At 38.4% G+C, this 20,714-nt stretch overlaps 1 protein-coding gene across 1 annotated transcript in view; it reads left to right on the forward strand.

Moving 5' to 3' along the window:
- RELN (reelin) overlaps positions 1–20,714 on the forward strand; it is a 516,011-nt gene that overhangs the window by 370,528 nt on the left and 124,769 nt on the right. The window contains exons 20-24 of the mRNA XM_019655108.1: positions 5,331–5,523; positions 6,326–6,438; positions 12,477–12,614; positions 13,479–13,665; positions 19,596–19,801. Of these exons, the coding sequence (XP_019510653.1) occupies positions 5,331–5,523; positions 6,326–6,438; positions 12,477–12,614; positions 13,479–13,665; positions 19,596–19,801 (837 nt within the window). The remainder of the gene's footprint in view (positions 1–5,330; positions 5,524–6,325; positions 6,439–12,476; positions 12,615–13,478; positions 13,666–19,595; positions 19,802–20,714) is intronic.

Below are 20,714 nucleotides of genomic sequence, written 5' to 3' on the forward strand. Positions count from 1 at the left end.
TGCCAACTTGGGCCAGTGAAGCAACGTCCTCCACAACTAGACTGAAGAACAAAACGACAGCAACTTGTCTGTCCCCCTTCCCCCAATTCCCCAGCACTGTTCCCATCCCCCCAATTCCCCAATAAAAATCTTTAAAAAAAAGTTCTTGGTAAATGTAACTTGGTACAACATTTTTGGATGGAAACTTGGCAGTAAGTGTTAACTTTTAACGTTTGCTTTGACCAAGCAATTCTGCTTCTAGGAACTTATCCTAAGGAAAAAATTGGACAAGCACACAAAACATACAAGGATACATATTATAGAAGCATTGTTTTTTAACAGTGAAAAATGGAAACCTCCAAAGATTTCCATAATTGGAGATTGCTTTATTTATTAAAAATGGCAATGTTTCACCATATTTTTCCATATGGAAAGATGGCAATAAAATAGTTGTTAAAAGCAAATAGAACGGCTTTGCTATAATTATTTTTTTTAATTTTTTTAAAGAAAGAAAAGTGAATGTGTAAGTGTGTGTTTGTGTATGTAAACATTAAAAATTCTGAAAGTATTTACACCAAAATCTTAGCAGCAGTCATCTCTTGGTAGTAGTGTTGCAAATTTTTACTTTAAAAGAATGCTCCTATGGCAGCTCAGCGGCAGCTCAGTGGCAGCTCAGCTCGGGCAGGGCATCGAACCACTGTTGCTCAGAGCTCACACTCTTGAGCGAGCTCTTAACCAACTGAGCTACTTGGCTGGCACTGGTTGTTTTTTAAAATAAGAATAAAATTTATGTCATCCATTAAAATCATAGGATTATTTCTGTTTTGAGATAAAATATTGTAGAAATAACAAATGAGTTCAAATGCTACCTTTAATTCCACAATATCAACAAGTTTTTCTGTCAATGCTAGTAAACATTTCTTTGGTGATTCCAAGAACAAAACCCCAAAAATGGGATGATATTAGAGAGGCTTTCATTTATTTACATGTCCTTCTGCAAATGAATGTAGCTTCTGAATGCTATCAAACCAGAGACAGTTTTGTGCTGCTCTCCCGTTTCTCTGGAAATGAGCTCTGTAGAACTCCTTCCCCCACTCACTGTGGTGCTGTGTATCTGCCTTTCATATGAAAGAGACGTTTTCTCTGGAGGTGGAAAAGAGGCTCTGGGGAAATGCAGAAAGAGTGATTTCTTTAAGTGAGGATAACTTCAAAACCTTGTCTGTGTTCATTACAGCATTTAAGTATCTAGAGCTTTGTAAAGCTTGCCTTCTCCCCAACTGAGAGACACCTCACTAATGCGCTCTTTTTATTTAACGTTCTTTTAAGCGCCTTTGATGGGCATGGCATAGTGAAAAAGGTATCCAAGTAGAAATCAGAAGGCCCAGTTTCTAGCTTTTTAGTAACTGTTTGACCCTGGGCCGAGCAGCTCAGCCACTCAGCTTTCCTTCTCCATAACCCAGTGGGAAGGGTCTCTGATGGGCTTCCAATTGATCGTGACTTAAAGATCAAATGAAATAATCCAGCTGTTGGAACACCACGATACTCTGCACCAAAACTAGGTGCTTCTGTGAGGTACACACGGTTCTGAGTGTGTTAGGGGATGCAGAGATAAATGAGATATGACCTCTCCATGCGGAGAGGCTTCCACCTGGTCAGGAACACAGATCCTCAGCAATACATGAGGTTAAACAAGGGAGGGGAGGCGAAGGCGCTATGCTGCCCACCAAGTATAGGGCTATGGAGACTCGAGTTGTTATGGTGCCATCCATTTTACCAGGGTTGTAACAGCCCACGAGCCTTCTTGGAGGTGGAAATGAAATAGCACTCGTCCTAGTGGGAAGAGTTATCCCCATTCACTCATTAAATCTTGCAATTAGATGCAGGGTTTTGTTGTTGTTGTTCCTTTATTTTTTATCTTGCCAATCAACATAAATGAAACCGAGCCTCCTGATCCCCAGGGAATTCTGTCTCCAGAATTTCTCCCCCAGATGCAATGTGGACTATTCTTTTCCTTCTATGGTTGTAAAAGAGAAGTCCAGCTTCCTCTTTGCCTCTATAAACATATCGTGACTTAGAAAAGCAGCAGTTTTGTAAATTAAATTAGAGGAGCAGTTTTGTAAATTAAAAGATGGCAATCTGTGGAATTCTCTCCCCTAAAATTCTATCAGATTATTCAGAAGGTACAATGGAGCTAATATCACTGGCTTTCAGCCAGTCTTAAATAAATTATAAACAGCCAAATGAACTTGTACTATGAATGGTCAAGATTTTAAGGCATAGACGTCTATACTTTTTACGTGTTATTTTGCTTCAGATTAAGACATGGGGGTAAGTATCATATATACCATGAACCATGGGAAGAGTGTCAGAAATGCATTCAGCTCTAAGTTACAACAAGGAAAGACTGACAACAGCGTAAACAAAAGTGAAGAGGCTTATTTGTCACTGGTAACAGGCAGTCCTAGAACATGTGGTCCAGGACTGGTAAGCCGCTTCACAGGGCCGTCAGGGGCCCAGGCTGTCTCCATCTTTCTACTCTGCCATGTCACTAGAGAGACCTCCATCTGCATTCTTATTCCATTATTGTCACAAGATGGCTGCTGCCCCGCTAGGGAAGAAGGAATACAGTAAAAGCAACAGGCAAAGGGCATGCCAGCCAAATCCATCTTTTTCTTTTGAAAGGTTTATATTAAATCTGAGTGAGTAAATCTACTCAGCCTCTTTCACTTACATCCCTTGGTAAGAACTCATGGGTGGATGTGGACACCTCTAGGCCAATCCCTAGAAGTTAAATGGAGACAAAAGAGGCGGTGGATGGTAGCTGGATCTACCTACCCCAAAATATCTGCCCACAACTGCCGGCAGGTATTCGTACTAAGTAAAAACTTGATTGTCACTGTTTTACTGCTCTCATTTAGCCTCTTAAGAGACAATTGTCCTTTCTTATAATTTTTATCTTGTATCTTTCTTGGTATCTTGGCATCTTTAAAAGTTCAGGATAGCTCACAGAACACGTGCCTCTCCTCAGCTTTGAATACTTCCTCTCTTCAACCAAGTTTGTGGTTAATTAGCAACCATGCAAAAGTTAGGTGCAGGCAACATTTACTGTTTCTTTCTGTTTCTTTGTAGGATTTGGAGGGCACTAAACCATCTCAGGAGGGAGGGATTTACAATGAGCTGATTGTGTAAATAATCTTAAATTATTTTAGAAATGCTGGGGTGGGGAAATTCTATGCACGACACAAGTGAGAAGGTTGTAGTGGCTCTGTGCGGCTTGCAGACCTCTCAGCCCAAGTGCTGCCATCTCAGTGTGGTTTTCCCCAGATGCCTAGGGAATACTGTGCCTTTAAAGTAAACTAGTCACATGAAACATAGTTGGCTGCCTCTAGTTACCTTTCTCATAAAGAGAACTAGCAAAACTATTTAATCCTTAAAGCTAAAAGCAGCATTTATTTCTCAAAGGGAGATGTTTTCAGGACTTTTTGCCTCCTTGAAAGACTCTGGAATTTATATAGTTTGTGCTTGTACAACTTAGTAGTATTTTTGTTCTATGTTGATTTCTTTTGTAATATTGCTAAAAATCGCATTCTAGAGTTTTATATTTTCTAGATTGCATCCTGTATACCTTAACACATAGCAGCAATCATGGTTGTATATCTCTAACATCAGAGTATCATTGCGTGGCAACTGTTTGTTAAATTAACCATAAGTGAAAATTATTCAAAACTAGTGTTTTTTTCTTCATCTTAGAGACTAGAAGGACAAAGAGATAGTGTATTGGTTAAGAGGTTTTGGAATCGGGCAAAAGTGAGTCTCTACCATTTACTATCCCCATTGCCTCACTTGTTAAATAAAGATAATTATTCTTTTTTCACAGAGTTATTGTTAAGGATGGAACTCAGGAAGGTAATGCCGGAATTGTGCTTAGCACAGTCTTAGGATATGGCCCACACTCAGCAACTGATGGGCATCCTTATTGGTAACAATAAACAAGCTGTAAGGATTAGATTTGTAAGACCAGCAACATTGAATATGACTTTTCCCTTTGTTTTGTTGAACATTTAGCTAAAGCAGAGAGTGGGATGCTTACATTTTATCCCTCTATTCATTGTCAAAGTGCAAAAACCTTAATTTAAAACTGTTAGTTAAATAGTAATTAGTCATTGTTGGGTAAAAGCTCCTCACATTTTGTAATCTTGAACCCAAGCCCATGATGATTCTCGATATGGACAGTGTTCTCTGTTTAAATAACATCTGAATCTCTTCATGAAGCAAGGCAGCGTGATTACCCCTTATTTTACTGATTCAGCAAAGGATAATTAAGAAAAATAGTGAATGCCTCACAAATTTCAGAGGGTTATTGAATTATATCCTTTATCTGTGTCAGCTAAGCCCCCTGACTAATAGGAATTACTATTAAGAGTGGTAGTGGGCCTGCTTCAGAACAGCAGGATCAAGTACTATGGTAGACAAACCCCAGGGGATGTTTCCATTGACCCAGATTAGCCCAGCGGAAATGTGTCCATAGTTTAATCTCCTCTGATAACGTTATAAATTGCTTGAGCAATTTTCTCTACAAAAGGAATTGTACCTGTCTTCAAACAGTTTACAATTATGCAGTACTCAATTGGGACCAGGTAAAACATGTGAATTTTACTGAGTTGAAGTACAACCAATAAAAAATACTTTACAATGTTTTCAGTGTTTAATGCCTGAGCATTAAAGACTATTTTGAACATGAGAAAAAAAGAAAAGTTTTAAATTGTGCAATTTCCCACTACCAAACACAACCACTGAAAATACTCTAGTGCATTGTCTTTATGCATCATTTTGTGGATTTTTTTAAACTTAATTTATCATATATATGTTAATTTGTTAATTACCTTCATAAGTATTTGAAATGCAGACCAGTTTACTTAAGCATTCCATTTTCCCTGTAGTTTGATGTTGAAATGGTTGCCAATTACTATTATAAGTAAACCTACAGTAGTCATCATATTTTATAAAATTGTCTTTGAATTTAGGATTATTTTTTAGGGTATAGTCCAAGAAGTGAGCTTAATGAGTCAATGGGTTTATACTCATGAGCAACATATAAGTGACTACCTATTTTCAAGGACATCTGACAACTCTAGGTATTATTATAACTTAAAAAAAATGCACATTGCTTCTTTGATAGGTAGACTGTTTTAAACTGCATTTATTAGATTAACTGAAATCCATTCTGGAAGTTGCAAGGTTTAAATAAGTGAAATGAAACTACTTTGGTATATGATATGAAATGAAGAGCTTAATTTTTCCCCCGATACATTGCTGTTTTTAATTTTCTGATTTACACCTCTGTCTTTCAGTTTTACCGGAGACTCTAAACTTGCCTCAAGTATGCGCTATGTGGAAACACAATCAATGCAGACAGGTGCATCCTACATGATTCAGTTCAGTCTGGTGATGGGCTGTGGCCAGAAATACACTCCACACATGGACAACCAGGTGAAACTGGAGTATTCCACCAACCACGGCCTTACCTGGCACCTTGTCCAAGAGGTAAGTCTATTTTCTTTAATGCTTGTGATGGGTAGCCTCCTTCTTTTTACACTGGAAGCGAAGAATTACAATTCCAAAAGTCTAGGTTTGGTTGAAAAGGAAAAATGTTATTTGTAACACAATTGACATAAAGTCAGCAACAAATTTTAAGGATGCCATATTCTGCACTGTCAGATACTGAAGGGTGATTGAAACGAAAAAGAAATGGAAATAACTTCAGGACAGGATACTCTAGGGTAGTGTTTGGAATATTATTATTTCTAACCTTCTTCCTCTATAAACGTGTCTTTCTTCTTTCCCTATGGCATGTCTTCATCTCTTCTTAGTTCTAAGTCACTTTACCTGTAGATACACCTTATTAATAATATGGTATTTCTTGCCTTAAAAAACAAATACATGGATCTAATTTCTTGGAATAAAATAATAAAATGTACTTTTTTATATATACATACTGGTAATCTGACATTGCAATACATGCATAAATATCATAGTGAATAGGATAATTTTACCAAATGCCAATGTTATGATAACAGATGAAAAAAAATGGATCCTAATCCATTTCTATTTCTACATGTGAGATTTGGAAGATATTTAATTCCACTGTGGCATCTCATTTCAATTATTTCCCAAATATTTTAGCTTCACAGTAGGAAAAATCATGGATTGCATCCATATTGCAAATGGTTCAGATTATGACACTAGGTTTTCCTCTAAGGTCTTTTTCACTTGCGGTGAGTGAGTAAACATATTGCCCCTGGAGGAACCAGGAGCTGCATTTAATTTTTGCCTGGCTCTCTTTTAGGAATGCCTTCCAAGTATGCCGAGCTGTCAAGAGTTTACATCAGCAAGTATCTACCATGCCAGTGAGTTCACACAGTGGCGAAGAGTCATAGTGCTGCTTCCCCAGAAAACTTGGTGAGAGACGACATTCTTAGATATGGCTATCACTTTAACTTCCACTCTCTCTGTTAGCATGACTTGAATATGAAGAAAAATTAAGCATAATGGCAAGAGGCATTCGTATTTTTTGTCATCAAAAGACCCAGATCTTTCTTTTATACTGAGGATATTTGAAAAATAGAGTTAATGAAAATATGCTTTTGAACTGTCCTAAGCTTTTTCTGACCTCCCTTTCTGCCCCAACTTTTCTTTCTGTGGGAGAACTCAATGAGCCTGTTCCCTTAGGTTTGACATACCCAAGGGATTGATTCAAGAATCTAAAAACTCCTGTGTCAAGACAGTTTGGATAGCAAGGGCTATTTTCTTGCTGAAAAACCCCACTTTTTATTTCAAACACTTATTAATATACAATTTTTTCTCTATTCACATTCCTTCAGTAACAATGGACATCATCCCCCAGGAAGCAGAAGCCTCAGTAACTAGGGAGAAAGTTAAACATTTGATAATGCGAAAGAGAAAAGCACATGCCCGCCTCCCCTCCAGATATTACATGGTTTCATTTTAGATTGATCACTCTGAGGCTGTGTGAGGAATAGATAGCAGGAGCACGAGTGGAGACAGGGAAACCAGTTAAGGGGATCCAGGCATTAGATGTTTGGGTGGCTTGGAGTATGATTGTAGTAGACATAGCAAAAGCCATCATTTGTGAAATATATGTAATTCAAATAGGGCTTGCTGATGGACTTAATGGGAGCTATGGTAGGAACGGAAGAATCAAAAATTATTTCTAAATTCTGGGCCTGGGAAAATTATTGGATGGTATTCCCACTGACTGAAATGAGAAAGATTGGAGTAGGAGTGGATTTGGGGCAGGAAATTAAGAGTTCTGTTTTTATGGGTGAAAAGAGGTAAAGGGGAATATAGTCAATAATAGTGTGATAACTTTGCACTGTGACAGATGGTTACTGGACTTTGTGTGGTGATCACATCGTGTAAGATGTGTAAATGTGAATCACTGTGTTGTATACCTGAAATTAATAAAATATTTTATGCCAACAATACTTTAAAAAGAAGAGGTGTTTTTTTCTTTTGTGATGTTAAGTTTGAGATACTTATCTATCCAAGCAGAAATATCAAGAAGCCAGCTGGACTTATGAATCTGGAACTCAGAAACGAGGTTTGGGCTGAAAAGTTAGGTACTGTGAGTACTATTTAAAGCTCTAGGACAGGGTGAGCTCACCCAAGAAAGAGCTTTGGACAAGAAATCAGAAAGCCCGAGTTCCCAGTATATTTCTACCAATGATTAATTAGCCACATAATTTTAAGCATTCACAACCTCTTCAAGCCTGATTCCTCAAGAGTGTAATGAAGAGGTTTCATTACTTGGTCCCCCACAGTTATGGAACGCCAAGATTCTGTGATTTATGTAGTAGAAAAAAGCATAAAAGAGACAGGAATTATATTTGTCTGTAGTATCTGCCTTCCAACAGCCCTTTAGTAAAGAGAAAATTACTATATAAATAACCCTTCTTAGAGTATTTTGTATTAAAGTTAGACTTTACACAAAAACAACTGGTCAGGTAACAACCTAGAACTATTATTATACTTCCTTTAGCTGAAGATTGAGTTATTGCATTATATAAGAATGCCTGCTTGATTATTTTTAAGGATTCATCATTATGTCAGTTGGAATAAAATGCTTGAAATTTGATTTCCACAGATTTTTTTATATCCAACTGTGAGTCACTTCCTGAATGTTCTGTTAGTGCTTTGTATAACAAGTTGCCCCTTTCTCTAGCATCCTACTTTTTTATGTCTACTACTGGGAATATAATCACACTTTAATTTCAGTGATACTCCAAGCATATCAATCAAGATATTAAAAAAAAAACACATCAAATAATTGAAATACTGGTCAAATTTGGTGCAAAGCTATTGAGGTTTATTGTCTTTCATTATTTTACCGTTAAGTATATTACCCTCATTATTTAAAAAATACTGATTTTTATTCATTGATATGTGGGTTATAATTTCAAAATTATGATGGTAAGATAATATTGATATAATATTTTAGAGATGTCTTTTCAGCCTCAGAAATATCATAGACTATTATTCTTAATTAATGTAGTTTAAACTATATCCAAGGAGAATTGTCCTTTATCAAAAAAAAACCCAAAAACCTTTGCAGTTTATCGTCTTACATATAGACTGTATGTTGCATTATTGTTTCTTAGCTTAAAAGATAGACCACTGAGTTGAAAGTTTTAGTATAGCCAGCAAAGGTCAGCTCTCATCAGCATTTATTAAAACACTTGAGAGGAAAGATATTGATCCTTAAACTCTTTTGTGCCCGCCGCATACTTGGGGTGCTCATTAAATGTTGGAAAGTTAGATGTAATTTTAATTCAGTCTGCCTCAATGAACTAAAGAGATTTTTCGTTGCACAGCATCTCATTTTACAGAGAAAAGGTTTACTAGGTTATTCCTCCCACCGTTTGTCCTTAGTGCATGGAAGTAAATAATTGAATTCTGCTTTTCCAAATTTCCTCCAAAGCCCTGGGTAAAGAAAGTAAAAAAATTTTTTAAAAAGAAAACAAACAACCCCATAAGACAGCATTTCTCAACCAGTGGGTCGGTGACCCCTTTGGGGGTCAAACGACCCTTTCACAGGGGTCGCAGGGTACTCGTATGTGGGCGTATCTGCATGTGGGCCTGGAGATGGATAGAGGAGCGGTGTCTCGGTTCCTAAGACCATCGATAATATGAGTTTTCCGATGGTCTTAGGTGACCCCTGTGAAAGGTTGAGAACCGCTGCCATAAGATATTTATTTTAACATTTCTACTCACTAATACTTAAACATTATTGCTATATTTCCAAAAAAAATGTCAACTAGTCATTATTGTTTTTGTAGCTATAATGCTTAAAAGTTCTGCTCCAAGGATAAAGTACTTTTATTCTCTTTGGTATTCTTGATAATTTTATTATATTCATTTCAAACTTTCGAAATAGCGTATTTTTCTCAAACATTGAGGGAGTGCAGTTTAGTTTGAAGCAGTATTCCTTTTGGCAAATCTTTGTTCTGCTGTTTTAATTCAAGCATATTCAACTATAAATTGAAATTATAAAAGCACATGTGGTCCCTGCGTTATCCAAGATCTGTTAACTTTGGAAAATATTCTAGATAGAACCACTTAGAGTGGAAATATTTAATATGTATACATCTGCCCAGAGAAATTTTATTGTATATGAACTGAGTACTTGTTACCCAATGAAAATTAATTTTGTTTTTATGAGAGACATTTACATAAGAACTGGGCCTAATGAGACCCGAACAGCTGTCAATTGCTGACTTCATAAACAAATCAACACCTAATGACTGAATGAGTTTCAGAATAATTAGGTAAATGTAATTACAGTAACTCTGAAGGTAGAAAATACAATTTTGTCAGTCTTCGTTTACCTTGATTCCTCAGGTTACCTAACTATCAAGAGATGACTCAGTGCTATTTTATTTCAGCCTAGAAGTTTATATGGGGGAAAAAAATCAAACAAAGAAAAGACTGTTAAGTTTTGTTGCTTTGGAGAATCCATAGAGTTTGGATTTTAAGTGCAAGTCAGCTTCATTTCATGATCTACACAGCAGTAGTCCCACTTTCATACTCAATCCAAAATGCTCAAGATTTTTCTCCTAAGAATACTTGGTGCTGGAAGGGGAAGAAGGTACGGGGAGAGAGAGAGAGAGAGAGAGAGAGAGAGAGAGAGAGAGAGAGAATTGGCAAATTAAATATTGTAGTAAGGGCAATATTTAGCAGTGATGCAGCTGCAAATTAGTGAGATCACACCTTGTGTTCTCACGTGTGACCAGCTAGAGATTTCTCACATGACTAATTTTTTTCTCACTAAAAATGAAACCAGTGTTCAACCTTTTTTGCTTCTTTTTCTACTAATTAGCATCAGCACATTAAACTGTAGTTTTAAATGCAATGATCCACTTTAAGTTTTTTTATGTTAAGGAAATATCTTTTTCAAGAGATCATTCACTTAGAAAAGAATTTAGAATGTGTCTACATGTGACTGTTTAGAAGCATAAATAAACTGGGAAATCTAGGACAGGTTTCTGAAACCCTCTAACCCATTTTAATGTTTGAATTATCAAGACTTCCAAATAATGTATGCCATGGGTTTCATGTAGGCACGTGACTATAAAGAAAATAAACACCTTGATCAACAAACCACCAAAGCAACCTTTAATTTTTGAGCTGGAAGGGATCGTAGAAATCAGTTTGCCCAATCCTTTTATTTGAGAAGTGAGGAACTAGAAGCCCCTAAAGGCTTAAATTTTCTCACTAAAGGTCACACAGCTGATAAATTGCAGAGCCAGAGTCCTAGGGGTCGGGTCCCCTGACTCCTAGAACATTCTTCACTCCATTACCTACAGAAGTCAGAAACCGGCTGCCCTTTCCTGGCCTGTCCATCTACTGATTGACTCTTTTTTCACTGGAGTTTTGTGGGGTTTTTTTGTACATCTACTTTATTCTATTTCTGTGCAAACTATTGAAACAAAAGATGTCCCTGTCCCCAAAAGATGTCACAATCTAGACACCTGTGGCCCTAGACTTGACTCAGATTATAATCAATCTTAAAAGAATATAGTCATCTCTCTTTGTCGTGACACTGGTGCATGAGTCTGAATTTACTTGTTTTCTATAGGGCGCCATGCTCCAAGACAATGTACCTGCTTTTATAAGAGGCTTTTCTAATAGCTGTTCTTAATGGCACTGTGAAAACTGTGATGGCCATTAGGATACAAATATAAACGATTCCCATCAAGGAGGTACATCTGTCTGTCCCCTTGTATGTAACACGATGAGCTCTAATATACAGCAACCTGTGTCTGCTGGACGCACCTCAGTGAATATGGAATTATCCTACTGGGAATGAAAATGCAACCTATTAGCCACAGATCATTGGAAAAATAAACAATAAGGGCTTAGTCTGGGTTTTAACTGTCTGTGATGTACTTAGGGAGTGTTTAACATGTGGATAATTGATGCAGTGGACTTAAATGGATCATTCAGAGCCATTAAGATCAAGTGTATCTGTAACAGTGTGCTTGGGAAGGTTTAACCAATAGAACTGAGTATACACATTAACTCTACAAATCCTTTTTGTTTTCTTTTGTTTCACACTTTGACCAAAAATAAAATAATGGATCCTAGAGAAAATTTCTAGAAGTGAATCACATCTAGAAAATTCCTACAGGTGAAAAATATGATGTGATTTTTAAAGAATTTTTTGTTATCGTCAGTAAATGGAAACCTTCTTGCTATTGCTCTGAAAATATCTTCTTCTGTAGACCCCATATCTGGTTTAGATGAAGCAAGGTCCCAAGTGTTTCCATATGTGTACTGAATGGATTGTTCAGCTTTTATCTCCACTTAACATCAGCTTGTCTGTGAAACCTAAGTAAGTTAGTGTTTCAGAAATAATCCAAATTTAACACCCAGATGTTCTCACTTGTAACATGGTACGTTGTAGCAGGTCTCCTTAACCCCAAAAGAATGCCCCCAAGCAAAACTATCATTTTATATTGAGAGCTAACTGGAAATCTTCCAGTAACTACTGATGTGTTTATTGTAAGAAATTGTATTACTCTAAGCTAAACACCTCACACTTCACTTGTGAAAGAGAGGCTGTTTCGTGTATATTTCTATTTTTCTTAAATATTCTTTCTTTCTTTTTCCAGCATCAAATCTCTGCACCAACAACCAAAATACCTGATATTCTGTTTTTCTTTAAAATGTCTCAAATTATATTAAGATTAAACTATATACAAAATCAGCAGTTTTCTTTTTAAGTTTCTTTCATGATAGAATTGATGAATTGGGTAATAACTGAGTGAAAAAATTACATTACTAAAGAAAAATGATTGGCAACTACATACAAGTTCCAGAAAGTTAGTGATGGGAAAGATTTTAAACTCTGACATTCTTTGTTTATACTACCACGTGTCGGTTAAACTACTGTTTGTATTCCTGCACCTTGTTTCTAGGTCCAGTGCCACCCGCTTCCGTTGGAGTCAGAGCTATTACACAGCCCAGGACGAATGGGCTTTAGACAGCATCTACATTGGACAGCAGTGCCCAAACATGTGCAACGGGCATGGCTCGTGCGACCACGGCATGTGCAGGTACAGGGTCAGAAAGGGTGACTGACCCTCTGCTTCTGGGGATTTATGTTGGTAGGGATACCACAGCACGCGTCATCAGAGTTCCAAGATAGACTGATGAACAGGGAAAAAGCCAAAAGAAAATGAGCCTCCTTCTGTTCTTCTTTTAGATGTCAAAGATAGTGTTACATTTAAATTATTATAAAGCCATATATTCCAAACTTCAAAATCTAACCTGGGTTTAAATTTCAGAGTTTATTAATTAACCCCAAAGTCCTCTTTGGCAGTTAAAAGAACTTTGCGATTGTTTCCCTGTTTTCCCCTGACAGTCTGAGAGCACTAGTCAAACAGCTGCTACATGCTGTCCTACCCGACTTTGCCAGAAGGTCAAGGTTGTATACAAAGGGAGATGGTTATTATCACTAATGAGGATTAGATAGGAACACATTTGAATACTTAAAGGCTCTAAAAGAGATGTAATTTAATCAAAAAGAGGAACTGTAAAATGCGACCAGAGTTACGTGTTGGCTGAGCAAACATTTCTATGTAACTTTTTAAGGCTACAAGAAAATTCCACTATTCTCCCTCCCCCACCGCCCACCATACACATGCACACACACCGATATCCTTCTTTATTAATTCTTGATGCCTCAATTTTGCCGTTATAGCACTATTTCTTGTAAGAAAGGATTCTTTTTTTTTTTTTTTTTTTTGCGGTGTGAAAAACTGAAGGCTGTTACTACCACAGACACGGATTAACACTGTAGAGAAAAACCTAATGTAAACGCTAAAACCAGAGCAAAAGTGAGACATGGGAAATGTTGCAGGTCACATGGCCGCAGCATTCACAGATGAGGCTGACTCGTGTACTTGGCCCACTCACAGATGTGACCAGGGATATCAAGGCACCGAATGCCACCCAGAAGCTGCTCTTCCTTCTACGATTATGTCGGATTTCGAGAACCAGAATGGTTGGGAGTCTGACTGGCAAGAAGTTATTGGGGGAGAAATTGTCAAACCTGAGCAAGGGTGTGGAGTCATCTCTTCTGGGTCATCTCTGTATTTCAGCAAGGTATGACTAAGAGCTGGGAGTGCATGATGACTAAGTTGTGACTCAGATATGGGGATAATCATCAGGACACCGGCTATTGGAATGTGTGACTGATTTATAGAGCAGCCTGAACTCAGAAGGTGCAAATATGAGATGGTCTTATTATTCACTGGGCTTCATCACATTCCTGTCCCTTAGCTACATCTGGGAAACTTTTACAGTTTCATGATTGGTTTTGGTTACTACAAATCCAGGTCAGGCCAGTTTAAAACTCCTGTCCCTCGTGTACCTGATTTAAATCTGATTGCTTTCCTTTCCTCCAGGGCCAGCCAGGCTTGTGTCTTGGGGGTCTCTGAGTGGGGCAGGGTCATGGTCTCTTCGCAGCTCAGTCTTTGGAGGGTGTGTGAGCATGCGGGCCTGTGGGTGAGGGTGTGAGTGGGGATGGAGGGGGTGGAGCTTAGAGTTTAAGAGCAGCAACTCTGGAACCAGGCTACATTCTTCAATCTGATTCTACCACCTCCAGCTGTGTGACTTTGAGCAAATTCCTTAACCTCTCTGTGACTTGACTTCCTCATCTGTACAGTGGAGATAATAAGAGTATCTACCTCATTGGGGTTATTATGCAGATTCAATAGAAGTCACATAGGACAGTGCCTGACACATAGAAAGCACTTCTATAAGTGTTTATTAAATTTGTCAATCCATTAATCTCAAGAATATGATTGGAGGAATAATGGTGGAGGTGGGGGTGCAAATCTGTTCCTAGGGAACTGATAAGCTCTCCAAGGTAAACAAACATCTCAGGTCCTGTTTTGGTTCATTTTGGTGGTTGCTGGTGGCATCTGATGATGTGGGGCTGTCTTAGTCAACTCAGGCTATTATAACAAAAATGCCATACCTAAAAATACCATTGGGTGGCCTAAGCAGCCAACATTCATTTCTCACGGTTCTGAAAGCTGGGAAGACCAAGATCAAGGCACCAGCAGATCAGTGTCTGGCGAGGACCCCCTTTCAGGTTTGCAGATGCCGTCTTCTGTTGGTGTCCTCACATGGTAGAGAGAAGAGAGAAACAACAGGCTCTCTCGTGTCTCTTCTTCTAAGGGCACTGATCCCATCAGGAGGGCTCCACCCTCGTAACCTAATTACCTGCCAAAGGCCCCACCTCCTAATGCCATCCCTTTGAGGGTTGGGATTTCCACATATGAATTGGAGGTGCACAAACATGAAATCCGTAATGGAAGCTCTGTATACACATTTTTCTTGCAGTGTTCAGCTGCCCCAGGGGCAGCACCAGGTTAGGCAGACAGGTCTGTAGACGCCAACTCGGGACTGAGGTGCCAGCCAGAATCTCTAGAGCTGAGTCCTTGGAACACCCCCAACCCATGTTGCTTGGTTAGGCAGGGAGCAGGGGGGACCATCTTCCTTGCTGTGGTCTAGGCAGGACTTTCTTCCTCCCTCCCCCAGTTTGTCTCTTCATATCATCTTCCAAAGGACTGGAAGGGAAGCAGTTCCCATTCTCCAACTCAGCACGTGTCTAGCCCCAGTTATTAGCAGCTGTCTTTTGAATGTGGGGTGCTTAACAGCCACTTCTTTCCAGCAGGAATTATAACCGCCAATTCTAGGACAACTGGAAATGTCCCACTCTTTATCACATAACAAGTACACAGGTGTGGGTGATGTACCAGAGGGCTGGCACGTTGGGAAATCTGGGCAAAAATCCAAAGCAAGTTAATTTATGCACATGCAAAAATAGGTACAGGTTTTGTTGTGATGCAGGTGTAGAACAGAGAATCAGCCCGTAAACAAGATAGAGAGTGATGGAAAATCAGGGATGGATTCCATGTAATGGTATCTCCTGTCCATTCACATCAAAGGTCCCTGGGTCATTATTGTTAGAGATAATGGTCAATAAGTAACCAATATACATTGTATAGATCCGGATACACCATACAGTTGCACAGATGTGAAAATTGTATCTCCCATAAGCATCAATTTTAAAACAAGGTTATGACTCCTTAACCAATATGTACGCAAACACTCCAGTAAATATGCACGCATACACGTAGATATTTTATACATGTAAAGTTACATATCACTGTTTCTTACACTTAATTTGAGATGATCTCTGGAGTCAAACCACCTGGGTTTGTACCTGGGCTCCAAAACTCATGAATTGGTTCACCTTGCAGAGTCACATCTTTATGAATCGCAGTTTTCTTGACTATAAAGTGGGATGTTGGGGAGATTAAGTGAGTCAATGGAGGTAAGGAATGAATAGTGTTGAGTACATAGAAGTATCTCAGTAAGTGTTAGCCATCATAAATACATTTTATGAGAATAAGTTACAAATTGCTATCATTGAATATTTTCCTATATATAACCTGCCATAACTTAAAATCAGCATTTCAAATAAATTCATTCTTTTCCCCATTCAATCCAGCATTCTCCCTGAATTTTTGTCACTATATCTGAGGATCATTTTTTTTTTTTTACTTTTTTCTCTTGTTTCAGTCAGACCTGTTTCGAATTCTAAATGAGAGAAACTAGCTTAAGCAAAAAAGGAGGAAACTTGGTTCGTGTAATCAAAAGATGGGAAGGGCTTAGATAATACTGGCCTCAGAGATATCTGGAACCTGAAACGCAAATGCCCACAGAGCTCTCTCCTTGAGAGCACACCCTGTTTTTAGGTCAGCTCTCATGAAAGTGGAACCGTGGCCACAGAGCTTTCTAAGCAGCTCCATCAGAAAACCTGGGGAAGGTTTCTGATTGGCCAAGTACAGTGGCCAGGGAGTGGTGTACTCTGATTGGCATAGCCAGAGTCACGTACTCCCTCCTTGGCAGAGATAGATTCACAGTTTGGCAGCCCCCACCAGCCAGCATGATTGAAATAGGGAAGGGGCAATAACCCAAAGGAAGGGTTCCCTAGACCTTTTACAATTCTAGATTAATTTATCTAAAAAAAAAAAAAATGCTGTTATCCTGTCACCCTTCCTGCACAAATGTTCAGATGGTCTCCAATACTGCTATCCTGACTACATCATTTATTTTATTTTTCCTAACGTGAGTGCTCTGCCCCTAACAAGAACCTCTCCTCATCATCACAGGTTCTGCCAATTTCCCTGCCTTTCGTTAGTCTCCACTGCCTACCACTATGCCTTCCGTCGCCTCTGCACGCGTGTAAACCTTGCAGCTTCCTGCTCAAATTGGGCGACTTCTGTGGAGCTTTCTGGGACTATGGCAAACTACGCTGATCTCCTCTTTTTTTTTTCCCCATTCCTCTCTCATCTGTGTTCTGTACAGATATAGATCATATTTTTGTTCTCACAGTGCCCAGCAAGATACAGAGTCCTACTGACTGAGCCAACTCTAGATAAGATATACAACTCAGAAATGTATGCCATGTGCTGGGCATTTACATACCAATAAATACCCTTGAGACCGAATAGATCAGAGAATGATAAGTAATCTTGTGACTAAATGGGGCCAACAAGGAATAGAACTTGGTCTGCAGCCCTAAGTTGTCATTACTGTCACTGCACGTACCCGTGAAGTCTCCTTTCAACTATGTTCTCATAACACATGATGTTATGCCTGGTAAAACTGGCACCCACTAATAATATTTGATGAAAAAAGGAATAAATGAATGAATCAAAAAATTTGAAAACAACTAAGTGTTCTAAAGAAATGGTTATTTTCAAATAAATACAGTAGAATTATTTCTCTAGCGGCATTTGATTAAAGAAAAATTTAATGGGAGGCAAAAGGTGAAGTTTTATGAAGTATTTTAGAGGTTTTGCTTTAAAGATTCTAAAGTCTGAAGGCATGTCCTTCAAATTTTGTTTTATTTTTGTCTAAACCCTTAGAGGAGTAAGCCATTTTAACCTAGAATGTTGGGGGGATATTGGAAGGTATTTTCCACACTCCAGGAATGGCGAGATCCTTAACCTATGACCCCAGCACACGTCACATGTGTGTAATGCCCCCCCACACACACACACACACAAATGCATTGATCATAGTATAATAGAAAAACTGCAAAGCACGTGTCACATCAAATTGTGAACACTGACAAAAAGTTTTCCATGAGCCATTTCCTTTTTCCTTTTTTTCTCCCTTTAAAACAATGTTCAGCATTTCAAGTTCACTGAACAAAAGAAAATTATTCATGCTATTCTCAAGGAAAAAACATCTTCAGTGCCAAACCAAGCATTTGTATAATATTTTCCACCATCTACAAAAATCCCACAAAACTCTCTTTCAAAACCTCTGTAGACCATAGCCTCCTGGAAAAACAGCACTGCTCTGTGCATTTCACAATCGACCAATCATTCCAACCAGCTAATTGTGATAATTGGATTTTTGTAATTCTCCTCACCTTAGATTTTTATTCTTCTGGCTTATTTCCACATGCCAAGTTTTTCATAGAAGTTTGCTTGGTTGGAATTAACCAGCTAGGTTCTGTGGGGGTTTTTTCTCAAAATCATTCTTTCTGTAATGATTCGGAAGCATGAAAATTCCAGGCCAGTTTATAACAATCTCTAAGGAATTTCTCACTTTTAATATTTCAAGTCAACAAGAAAAATTAAAAGTACATATCACATGTTGAATATGCACATTTTAAGATTTCCTCAAATACATACTTAAAATTGAGTGTTCCAAAGAATAAGTTCTGTTTCAGGATTAACTCCAGTTCTCATTTCATTGCAACCTTCTTTTGGAGGCAGGGAGGGGGGTAGGAATCTTTTAATTGGCTTTAGATATTTTAGTGTACTCCTGAATTGGTCCCAAGTATTTCCCCTGTGACTTCTAATAACTGAAACCCTTGCTTAATTGACTTAGTGAATTAGAGTAGGGTTTAAATTATAAGTGTGAGGGGTATTTTCCCCTATGCTGTGTATTCTATCTCAGTTTTTCTTCCCGACTTTTAATTGAACTCCCCGGGAGCTCTCCAAGACCAGGTCGGAGCAGGCCATGGATGTGCTTTAGCAGAATCTGTTTGGGTGGAAGAATCTCATGATCAAACCTTTTTTCATTAGCACGAAACCATCTACACACAACAGAAATGATGACAAACCCTCTCAATTTGAATCTATCACCTCACAACAAGACTGTGACATGCAGGGGACACACAAAGCAAAGGAAGCAAGTTGATGGATTTGATAGAATTTTAGTGGTTGTAAAAACTTATTTAAATAATCCCTCCCAACCTCTGTATTTCCAAGTGAGAGAGAGAAAGAGACAAAGATAGAGACAGACACAGTGATGGGGACCCTGAGAGACTCCTGCACTCTTTCTTTTTGTGAAGACATTTCTATCTTAAACCTATTTCACTTTCATTCCCATGGGGGAGGAGGTCCAGGCAAATCTCTGGAGAGGATGTGCTCTCAGAAAGACATGTGGTGTACTAGGCAAGTTACATGCGACGTGTTATTATATTTCATCTAATTGTCACAACACCCCATAAGGAGAGTCTTATGACCCATATTGTACCTTTGAGGGAAATCAAAGCTCAGAAAGGTCACACAGCTAAACAGCACAAATAGTGAGTGGGCTGAGGGTCAAACCCAGCTCCAACTGATCTCAGAGTGTATGGTCTTTCTTCTCCCTTATTCTGCCTGGAGGACATTTACAGAGCACATATTAGAAGTGTTTTAACTTAAATTATTTTAAGAGACTTTTGAATACTCTTTGTTCTAATTAGCAGTTCCCAAGGGTCTCATAACCAAGTCTGGGAATCAGTGATGTAGAGACTAATCGAATGTATCCAAGACTAGTTACCATAACCAGAGCAGAGACAATTAAATGGCATACGTTGCTCCCTTCAACAATAAATGGGGACAAAATCACCACCACATAGTGCTAGGATGTTCCAATGAATTTGAAGCTGAAACAGCAACATGCCAGAGAGCTCCCGGATGATGGAATCTGTGATGTTTCTGTCCTTTGGAAAGGCTGGGAAAAGGCAGCTGGTGAGCTGGGACCTGGACACTTCTTGGGTGGACTTTGTCCAGTTCTACATCCAGATAGGCGGAGAGAGTGCCGCGTGCAACAAGCCCGACAGCAGAGAGGAGGGCGTCCTCCTTCAGTACAGCAACAACGGGGGCATCCAGTGGCACCTGCTGGCAGAGATGTACTTCTCAGACTTCAGCAAACCCAGGTAACCATTACACTGCTGTTAAACATTACACTGCTGTTGAGGCATTTCCAAAATGTCGTTAACTGTTGCAAAAATAGACAAACTCATAAATATCTGAAATGAATGATAGGCCAATATATAAACATTTCGTTTAAGTTTCTGGACAGAAAGCATTTATATTCGTGTTTGAATTTTTAAAGAATTTAAGGGGGGGAAAAATGTGACTAGAAGAAAAGTGAGACAATTGACCATTGTTTCCCCAAAGAAACTCTGTGATATAGAAGTGTTCCAAGCTCACTTTTCCCATTTGTGATATTTTTTTCTTTTTAATGCACAAAACATGTTCATCTGTTAGATTTAACAGCAAGATGGATTTTGTTAAAAGTTTTCATATGGCTGCACCCAGGGCCAGTCCTAGACAATGTATGAATGAATCTGTGGTACTTGGATTTTTAAAAATTTTTCACTGGCCCATCCCTGTCTTTATTTTTATGGATGGGGAATATATGTAATAAAAGTCTTAGGCAATGACTATTAAAAGAGTTTTGGAAAATAACTCATGTATAATACTAATACCTATACATGGCAATCAATGTACATATTTATCTATAATTAAATTAGTTCTCTTGCAATTATGTAGTATTTTGAAATTCTCTATTTGTATTTTATATTGTATATGTATCATTAGAATCTATTCAAGGATACCACTTTTAGAGTATTCCTTTTTATAATCTCTATTTGCACTGTAACACAAAGACAAAAATTTTTCTTTATATGTATTGACCACCAATTATTATTAAGTTTTTTTTTTTTAAAGATTTTTATTGGGGAATTAGGGGAATAGGAACAGTGCTGGGGAATTGGGGGAAGGGGAACAGACAAGTTGCTGTCCTTTTGTTCTTCAATCTAGTTGTGGAGGATGTTGCTTCACTGG

This window comes from Hipposideros armiger, unplaced genomic scaffold, assembly GCF_001890085.2.
Source record: "Hipposideros armiger isolate ML-2016 unplaced genomic scaffold, ASM189008v1 scaffold_236, whole genome shotgun sequence".
Lineage (NCBI taxonomy): Eukaryota > Metazoa > Chordata > Mammalia > Chiroptera > Hipposideridae > Hipposideros > Hipposideros armiger.